Consider the following 9,793-nt stretch of genomic DNA (forward strand, 5'->3'; position numbering starts at 1 on the left):
ATCAAAGAGCAAGACACCTCTAACTTGAGCACTTTGGAAAGACATTCTAGGTCTAGACGAGAGTCCAGCTCTCCCCTTCTTCTGTTTTATAGACTAGGACCTTGAGGTCCAGAAAGAAATGATGATGTCAGAGGACCTCAACGTTGTTTTCCATCAAGTCAGCCACACAGATGGGATCTATTTTTGGATTTGTCTTAGGGTGCGGTCCCAGAGTGAGGAACGGCCCTGCTAGTTTCTAGCCACCCTTATTTGTGACCAAATAGGCATCTCTCAGCACCATCACCCACCTTAGTCACCAAAGTTGGCACCACAAGATGGCTTTTGGCTGCTTCCAAAAATAAAACCTCAGGGGTTGGGACTGACAGACCTAGGGGATTCAGAAGTCTGTGCTTCAGGCTCAGCAGTTTTAGAGCAGGAAGTGCCCAGAGACTCAGATGTCCAACCTCCCCTTGTTTTAAAAAGGAGGAAGCTGGGACTCACGGAAGGCAAGTAACCTGCCTGAGCGCCCCACTCTGGAGCTGGGCCAGGATTTGGTGCTGTGTCTTTCTGAAGACCATTGCCAGGGAGGAGTCCAAAGGTGATTAGTGTCTCCTGACTTGTTGCACTAGCGAATTCTGGGTTTATGTTCGTCATTCTGTCTCATATTTTATGGACAAGATGATTGCAGTCCATGAAAGTTGACAAGGGCCAGGATGGGTGAAAGGAGATGGGGGCGAGGAGGTGATGACAGGGAAGGAGAACCGGGGGGAGGGGGGTGGCCATGAATATTCTGAGGGGCTTCTAATTTGTATGCAGGGGCTCCAAGTAAGTAGGAACTGGGTCTCTTCCACTGCGGTGTCCTTAATATTTGGCACAGTGCCAGACATAGAGTGAGTGCCCAGTAAATGCTGTGGAACGAAAGTCAAGAGTTATCCTGCACCAGCCCAAAGGGATCCTGTGATAGGCAGAGGATCACCTTAAAGACAGGTCATTGCCAGTGTCACTCAGCTTGAGAACTGCTGAGGCCTCAGATCTAAAATCTGGAGCCAGAGTCGTCCACCTCTTTCTGGCTTTAAATGCTGTTCAGGGCAATATGATATCTAAGGATGGTGTATGCCCCTGGGGGCAGGATGCCCACCCTTAGGAAGGAAGAAGATCCAGGGCTGTGAGCCCTACAAAGTAAACCCAGACTCCAAAGTTAGATTATCTAATTCTTGGTTTTATTTGGCTATTTCCTCTTTGCTTTATGCAAGTCCCTATTCATAATAATAATGGACATTTACTGAGTGTTTAGCATTTGTCAGGCATCGTGCTAAACTCTGTTCATGATTTCATCTAATCTGGTCTGATAAGAAATGGCAATCCACTCCAGTATTCTTGCCTGGAGAATCCCATGGACAGAGGAGCCTGGTGGGCTACTGTCCATGGGGTCACAAAGAGTCAGACACGACTGAGCGACTAACACACAGATGCTGTTATTGTTCTCGGTTTACGGGGGAGGAACGCAGCACAGGGCAGTGAGGGGACCTTGCAGGGCATGAAGCGTGGTCGGAGAGGGCAGGGCAGCTTCGAACCCGGGTCTGTGGGGCTCGGAGGGACACCCTTAACCACTCTGCTCCTCTGCTTCATGGAAAACCCAGCCTCACCTGTGCTAGAGAATACTGAGCAAAAGTTAGGGGCCTGTGTTTACCTGACCACAGCGTTAAAGGGGGTTGAGGCCCGCATGGCAGTGACAGCGGGTATTATCAAGGGCTCCCCAGGAAAAGAACAAGCGGTCCAGCCCCTGCCTCCCGTGAAGGTTGGGGGAGGTGAAAGGATTGGTGGATGGAAGGAGACTGGCCTCAGGTTCAATTCTACCCACATATATTGAGCACCTGCTGTATGCCAGGCGCTGGGGAGGTGAGATGAGTGAGATGCAGTGCCCGCTGTGAAGGGGCTGAGGGAACACACTTCCATCTCTGGGATATCAACTCTGTGGACAAACTGGGGTGCAATCAGCAGGCCTGGGAGAGTGTGGCGCCTGAGACGTGGGCGGAAGTCCACCAAGGCGGGAGTCAGCTGATGCCCTGTGGTGACTCTGAGGGCAGGGAACTAAGCTCAGCTTCCGCTCCTGGAACAAACTGTGGAGACAGTGTTTGAGGTGCCGGTGGGGCCTCCAGCACCTGTGCCCCCTCTTTCACAAACCCGGCTTCTCTGGGGGCCTGGGGTGAGCCAGCTGAGGCCAACTGTTTGCCACCTGCAGGGTGGCGTCGGACCTGGAGACAGGAGCGAGCACGATACAGCCTCTTAGCCGCCGTTGCACGTTGGTATTCGAAGGAGAAATTCTGGGTTAGCAGTGGGGCTGGGTGGGGGAGGCCTGAGGACAGCTGGCTGGGGCCTTTAGTGACCGGCTTTCTGGTTCACACACGGCCACTTCCCAAGGGGTGCGGATCTCTCTAGAAGGCTGGTCTGGAATCGTGGCTGGCACGCCCACTCAGGCCGGAACCAGAGCTCGAGTCTGTCTCTCTCTGCATTAGTGCCAGAACCAGCCTGAGCTTTACTGCTGACTGGTTTCCGGGGCCTCTTTGCCCTTCCCTAACCGAGGTCCTGGCACTCTGGTTCCCTGGATGGGCCTCCTGAACCTCAGATCCTCCCAAGGGCTGGGCCTCCCTTTCCCCCTCAGAAGGCGTGTGGGCTCCAGCTGCAAACTCCCCACCCTGTCCCCAGAGCTCTCTAAAGGAAGGGAGGCCTCGCTGACCACCCCCATCCCCACAAAAGCTGCTCTTAAACCATTTCCCCACGACAAAGGCCTGGCCTTATCTGAGGGAGACCCCTCTAGCGCTTCTTTGGGGAATGGAGATCTGGCTTCTCCATCCCTACCTGATCAGGGAAGTACCCGGAAGCTTTGCTCACTGAGAACAGGAAGAATCTGCCCCCCCAGACACCCTGTGAAATGGAGCCTGGGCGCTCCGGCTGTGACAGGGGTAGCAGGAATGCTCTGCTGGGAAGGAGTCCTGGGGGATGAGGTATGTGTGAGGTGGGTTGCGAGCTTCAGAAGGACGTCCTAGGCCGAGAGACCAGAACTCACCAAGGCTCAGAGGCAAAACCAGCTGGTGGTGCTCCAGGAGCTGTGAGGGGCTCTGGGGAGGGGCGTGGGGGTGGGGTGTGTGGATGAGGCACACCAGAGCAAGATCTTGTTGGGCTTCTCATAGCAACCACGACTCACAGCAGGCCCGAGTGTTTTCTGAGAGACGTTTATTCTGTGTGTGTGTGTTTTTTTTTTACCTCGGTCATTGCCAAGTGTTACAGAAGAAGCTCTGGACTGCAGCTGGAAAAGGAAGACAAGGAGGAAGGAGGGGCTTCCAGGGAGCTGCTAGCTACTTCTTCTCCTTTCTCTCCTGTCTGCTTTCGACTTGTTTGTGGACAGTATAGCCCAGAAGGGCCCCGATCTTGGCCATGAGGGCACTGCCACCGCTAGCGCCTGTAAGACAAATGACAGCCGGGTCCCTTGGGGCCCAGGCACCAGGCCCAGGGATCCAAATGTGGGGAAACAATAGGTCAAGTGTACCCTCTTATTTCCAGCCAGAGGAACGGAGGCCCAGAGGGGACAGGACTTCTGCGAAGGGACTCCCATCGCCACCCTGCCAACTTGCCATCTCAAATCCGAGATGAAAATGACAAAAATAAGAGCGCATTCTCTTCATGTCTGCAGCAGACGCGCTGTGCTATTGGTAATGCGAACCGCCTCCTTGGTGGAGGCCTCGGTGGGTGCTGGCGCTTTGCAAGTGAGATATGTCCACCTTGTCCCCGCCATGTGGGACAGGACAACCTGTCACGACCCTGTGACATGTGAGAGGACAGCTGGGCTTGCCCACCCCCTTCCTCTCCCACCGCTGGGGGTGTGGCTCCGTCTGCGTCTGCCCGCTGCCCGCTGCCCGCTCTGAGAAGGGCCCTGGCCTCTTGGGCCGCTTCTTGGGGCTGTTGTCATCCAGAACCGAGGGAAGAGGGAGGGAAAGGCAGAGGGGCAGTTTGTCAGGGGTGGTTTTTCTGAAGGATGTGGGAGGCCTTAGAGAGAGGGAGAGAGGGGAAACGAAAAAAGAAAGGGCTGGATGGGGAGACAGAAAGAGAAGTGAAAGCAGGTTTTTCAGAAGCACCACTCTGTGCTCTGTATCTGTCCCCGTCATGATGCTCAAGAAATGCAAGACCAGGGTGGGCAGGACTTTGAATTGGGTCACTTCTCACTGGTTCGTTGCCACTCTGATTTTCTGGGATGGATGAGCTTCATAAAGTGTTAAAGTGAGGATGCTTATCCTGGTTAACGGGGAAACTGAGACTTGTGACTTGGCCAGAGCATGGGTGAGGCCTCCGTAGTTACAGGCTGAAAGTGAGAAGGCCTGCTGACTGGGCTTGAATACTGGCGATGGTACTAACTATATGGGAGAACTGGAGTCAATCCCTTAGTCCCCAGGTGGGTGCCTCAGTTTCCCCACGGTGTGTAGAGCCGAGTTAGGCTGTGAAAAGGGCTCAGGACAGTAAAGGAGGCCCCTGGCCCGGGTGTTCCCGCCTCCAGGAGCCCTGCCCGCACTCACCCAGGCTCTGCAGTGTGGCCACCAGCCCCCCGGCCGGCACTCCGCCCCCGTTCGCCACGGCCGACCAGCTCATCAGTGAGGCGGCCACCGAGTTGGCGGCGATGCCGGTGCCCGCGAAGCCCAGCACGGGCAGTGCCGCGGCCATGAGTCCTGCAGGGAGAGGAGGGCGGTGGGCGAGGGACGCCGGCTGCAGGGCCCGCCTGCATCTTCCGGGCTCCCCACCCTGCAGACCTACCACCTCCGACGGCCATGTAGGTCACCATGCCCCAGAAGCTCGAGTCGTTGTTTTCCTCTGAGCGTCTTTTCTCGTCTGGAAGGAGAATGGACAAAGCCCAGTGGAGAGCAAGGTCCCCTATTCTGTGCCCGAAGCTCCAGACCACCCGGACAGGTAGGACCACCATCCTCCCATTTTGGAGAGCCTCAATGAAGGATAGCGGCTTTTCGCAGGTCGCCGGGCCTGGCACAGAACTGGCTTGAATACATTTCGAGAGAATGGACGAACGGACAGAGCAGGGATTCAAACCTGGGGCTCTGGCTACAGGGACCACCCCCCACCCCCGCCGCGCTGTCCGTTGGAATAGCTCCTCTCATTCAGAGGCATGCCTGGGTCTCTAAACGAGGGATCCTGAAACTCTCCGCTTCTTAATCCTTAGGTGCCCCAAGATCCTTACCTTCCTCCTCGTGGCAGCCGCAGGTGTAGAGTAGCAGGTAACACAGGAAGAGCGATACTGCCTTCTGCCGCATGGTGGCGCAGCTCAAGGCTTTGTCACCGTCCCTGGGACAGGGGCAGAGGAAAGAGACGGTCCTCTTATTGGAACCACGCCCGTTCGGTGGTAATTCCCTTTCGATGCGAGGATAAGTCCACAAAAAGCATCAAGGTGCTCTGGACTGAGCCCAGGACCCCCTCTCAGGAGCCGCAGGCTTTTCGTTTCTTCGCTGCACCAGCGACGCTGATGTTTTTGCCCCTCTAGTGGTCGTGAGAATTTTCTGGCTGTGTGACCTTAACCAGGAAACCCGGGACTTCTTTGAACCTCAGTTTCCTTAACTCTAAAGTGGGGGTGTTAATAGAGCCTATTTTAGGGGGTGGCTGTGGATTTTGCAACTGTGCACCATTGGATCTCTAGCATTTAGAACAGGACCTGTCACATAGGGTTTTCTAAACAATGGTTGTTGATAGACTTATTCTTCCAGTGCATTGAATATGACAGGCACCAAACGCTGCCTCAGATTAACTTCACTTTTCAGAAAGCAGAAAGGGATAAAGGAACTTGCCGGAGGTCACTCCCAAATCCTGCAGCCTAGACACACAATCAAGACCGGCAGAATCCAAGACCTATGCTCTTTCCATTACACCACAAAATAGAAACACAGTTCCCTGCCCCCACCACAGTTTACCTTTAATGTGATCTTTGTCCATTCAATGCATTTTCCTTGAAATAAAAACAAGCAAGCAGAAATCCCCCAAAACTTCCCCTGGACTGAGCACTTACTCAGCACTTTATGGCACGAGGTTAATTATACCTATAACAACCTCATGAAGTAGGTACCATTGTTCTCAACCACATGTTATAAATAAGGAAACTGAAGCTCAGAAAAGGGACACTCCTGAGCCTACCCAGCTAGGGAGAAGCAGAGTAAAGATTTAAAGCCACAGTTAACTGATGCCACACCCACACTTTGAACATCTGCTTCGGATCCCTTCGTCTATCCTCAAAGATAAACTCACCATCACATTAGATCCTATAATAAAGGGGTTTCAGAAATCATCCAGTCCTTTGGGCAGGTGAAGTAGCTTGATCCTCATTTTTACAGAACTGAAGCCCAGAGAAATGAAGTGACAGGGTTAAGGCCACAGGCCGCTGACACAGCACCTATAAGCTAAATCTCATGACTCTTGGGGTTTCTTGCAACCCAAGCCCCTAAAAGCCCACCAACCCATCCCTTCAGACCAGTCTTAGTCCGGGCACTCAGGAGTATAGCCTCCCTGAGGAATGGGCATTCTAGCTCTTATGGAATAAGGCTCCCAGGCAGGCAGCCTGGCACACTTTATAGCTTCTGGGTTTACCTTGGAGGAGAGCAGAGAAAGAATCTTCCTGCCTGGATGGAGCCTGCTGCTAGAAGGGAGCAGAAGTGAAGTAACAGTCCTCAGGCTGGTTTTTTATCACCCTTTCAGATTGCCTCCAAGTGGCCAATCAGTGTCAGAGTTTCTAGTTTCGGTTTTTTGTTTCAGTTTCTCGCGCTCTGCATCAGCTTTTCTCCTCCGTTCCAGTTCTGCTCAGTGACAACATCTCTGCTGAGCTGCTTAGTGGCTAAAAGACGTAATTCAAGCTGGAGACTTTCTGAACAGCTCAGAGTATTCAAAGCAGGTCAAACTAGACTGGGATCCACAGTCCTACTGGGCTTAGTGAAGCCAGACCACCAGCTCCTCCTAAGGCAGAAAGTCTCTGACAATTTAATTGAGTTAATAATAATGCCTACCATTTATTGGGGAGCTTCCCTGGTGGCTCAGAGGTAAAGAATCCACCTACAATACAGGAGACTCAGGTTTGATCCCTGGGTCGGGAAGATCCCCTAGAGAAAGAAATCACAACCCACTCCAGTATTCTGGGAATACTGGGAAATCCCATGGACAGAGGAGGCTGGTGGGCTACATACAGTCCATGGGATCACAAAAGAGTCAGACATGACTTGCATGCATGTGTGCTCAGTCGCTTCAGTTGTTCCCGATTCTTTGTGACCCCATGGACAGTAGCCCACCAGGTTCCTCAGTCTATGGAATTCTCCAGGCAAGGATACTGGAGTGGGTTACCATGCTTCTTCCAGGGGATCTTCTGACCCAGGGATTGAACTCGAATATCCTGCATCTCCTGGATTGCAGGCAGATTCTTTACTGTTAAGACACCAGGGAAGCCACAGACACGACTTAGTGACTAAACAACAAGTCATATATTGAGTACTTGCATCCAATCTCACAACAGTCTTGAGAAGTACAATCACTGCTCATAATCGTGTTTTGCAGATGAGGAGATTAAAGCTTGTGGAAATGAAATCATTCCATTGTTCTCTCAACCTGGCTGCTTCTGGGTGATGGGTATATAGTAACACCAGTGAAGCCCATGTTCATGAGGCCATTGTCTCAGATCCTTTGCCATAAAATGGGTCTTCTTGCCTTGGGTATTGGATTGAGCATTCTTTCAACATTTGGATGGTGATGATTGAAGAACTAGAAATGCCACCCATATTTGGAGTAAATAACAATTCCAGCTTTTTGGGGGGCTACAAAATCACTGCAAATGGTGACTGTAGCCATGAAATTAAAAGACTCTTGCTCCTTGGAAGAAACGCTATGACCAACTCAGACAGCATATTAAAAAGCAGAGACATTACTTTGCCAACAAAGGTCCATCTAAGCAAAGCTGTGGTCTTTCCAGTAGTCATGTATGGATGTGAGAGTTGGACTATAAGGAAAGCTGAGTGCTGAAGAACTGATGCTTTTGAACTGTGGTGGAGAAGACTCTTGAGAGTCCCTTGGACTGCAAGGAGATCCAACCAGTGCATCCTAAATGAAATCAGTCCTGAATATTCACTGGAAAGACTAATGCTGAAGCTGAAACTCCAGTACTTTGGCCACCTGATGTGAAAAACTGACTCATTTGAAAAGCCCCGGATGTTGGGAAAGATTGAAAGCGGGAAGAGAAGGGGATGACAGAGGATGAGATGGTTGGATGGCATCACTGACTCAATTGAGTAAACTCATGAGTTGGTGATGGACAGGGAGGCCTGGCGTGCTGCAGTCCATGGGGTCGCCAAGAGTCAGACATGACTGAATGATTGAACTGAACTGAACAATTCCAGTAAGGATGAATCATTGCCTTCTCCAAGCTGGAAGGTGGTTGATGTAACTGACCTGCGCCCAGGTGACTGGCTGCTCTCCCTAACCAACGTTTCTGTGCAGCTGCCTGCTGCTGCCTGGTTGGCTAGTTGTTGGCTGTTGTTAGATCAGCCTCGATGGAAGGGAGCCCAAGTTGTCAGGTGCATTCATAGCCTCCATCCTTGCCACTGGGGCCATCCTTGTATGGGTCTTTTGCAAAACAGCAGGGTGGCTAGGTTTAGACGATGGTTGATTTCCACAAGGTGGGACACCTGACCCTCTGACTGGAGAGCCTCGATGGTCTTTGGTGAGTATTAGCGCGAGACACAGAGATCTGCATGCCTTGCACCCACTCCCAGAAGTCCGTGTATATGCCCCTTACCCCGACCTGCTTATGTCCGAAATCCCACCCTTCTTCTGTGCCCTTGACCAACTAGCCAAACCATTTGCTAGTTAGTAGGAGTTAGTGTATGTCTGTGCTTCAGTCCATTGCTTCCTTCACACAAAGGAAATGACAAAGTATATTGCTTGGAGTTTTGCCCCCAGGGAGGGTTGACTGCTGTCCTTTGGGGCTACTCCTACCTGCGGTTATAATAGAGTGGTCCATTTCCATCTGGTGCCTATTCTGTTGTTGTTCAGTCACTAAGTCATGTCCAACTCTTTTTGACCCTCATGGACTGCAGCACTCCAGGTTTTCCTGTCCTTCACTATCTCCCAGAGTTTGTTCAAGTTCATGCCCATTGAGTTGGTGATGCTATCTAACCATCTCATCCTCTGCCACCCTCTTCTCCTTTTGCCTTCAATCTTTCCCAGCATATTCGCATCAGGTGGCCAAAGTACTGGAGCTTCAGCTTTAGCATCAGTCCTTCCAGTGAATATTCATGGTTGATTTCCTTTAGGATTAACTGGTTTGATCTCCTTGCAGTCCAAGGGACTCTCAAGAGTCTTCTCCAGCAACACAATTCAAAAACCTCAATTCTTTGGCCCTTAGCCTTATTTATGGTCCAACTCTCTTATCTATACATGACTACTGGGAAAACCACAGCTTTGACTAGACGGACCTTTGTTGGCAAAGTGATGTCTTTGCTTTTTAATACTCTGACTAGGTTTGTCATAGCTTTCCTTCCAAGGAGCAAGCATCTTCTGCCTGCAATGATCTATCTGTAAAATGTATTCTACTCTCTTCCTCCTTTATCAGTTGGTTGCAGGGACTCCTCCATGAGGCCATAGGTATGAGTTAAAGAAGTGTCAGGTCCATAGAGTTAGATGTCATGGGAGTCTGAGATGTCTGTTCGTTTGATTTACTCATGCCTCTGGATCCTTTGAGCATAGCCCTGAATGTACCACTTCCATCATGTTGGATTGCTGCTGTGCC

The 9,793-nt window shown here is 51.5% G+C and overlaps 1 protein-coding gene across 2 annotated transcripts; it reads right to left on the reverse strand.

The window, feature by feature from the left end:
* Window positions 1-3,196: 3,196 nt before the first annotated feature.
* IFI6 (interferon alpha inducible protein 6) lies at window positions 3,197-6,767 on the reverse strand. 2 transcript variants are annotated; one of them, XM_043909420.1, is made up of 5 exons: window positions 6,613-6,767; window positions 5,219-5,322; window positions 4,783-4,857; window positions 4,548-4,697; window positions 3,197-3,439 (listed from the first exon to the last, which is right to left on the reverse strand). In XM_043909420.1, the coding sequence occupies exons 2-5, from the start codon at window positions 5,289-5,291 to the stop codon at window positions 3,336-3,338; spliced, it is 402 nt and encodes a 133-aa protein (XP_043765355.1). In that variant the 5' UTR covers window positions 5,292-5,322; window positions 6,613-6,767; the 3' UTR covers window positions 3,197-3,335. The 2 variants fall into 2 exon arrangements, with proteins under 2 accessions (XP_043765355.1, XP_043765356.1); XM_043909421.1 differs by lacking the exon at window positions 6,613-6,767 and adding an exon at window positions 6,274-6,356.
* Between the last annotated feature and the right edge of the window lie 3,026 nt (window positions 6,768-9,793).

Source organism: Cervus elaphus, chromosome 8 (assembly GCF_910594005.1).
Source record: "Cervus elaphus chromosome 8, mCerEla1.1, whole genome shotgun sequence".
Classification (NCBI taxonomy): domain Eukaryota; kingdom Metazoa; phylum Chordata; class Mammalia; order Artiodactyla; family Cervidae; genus Cervus; species Cervus elaphus.

Excerpts from the sequence above, each read along its gene's own strand:
- IFI6 (XM_043909420.1), bottom strand. The coding sequence starts at position 5,291 with ATGCGGCAGAAGGCAGTATCGCTCTTCCTGTGTTACCTGCTACTCTAC. Across the intron at positions 4,698-4,782 it reads CTACATGGCCGTCGGAGGTG|GACTCATGGCCGCGGCACTG; the intron begins GTAGGTCTGCAG and ends CTCTCCCTGCAG. Across the intron at positions 3,440-4,547 it reads GGCCACACTGCAGAGCCTGG|GCGCTAGCGGTGGCAGTGCC; the intron begins GTGAGTGCGGGC and ends TTTGTCTTACAG.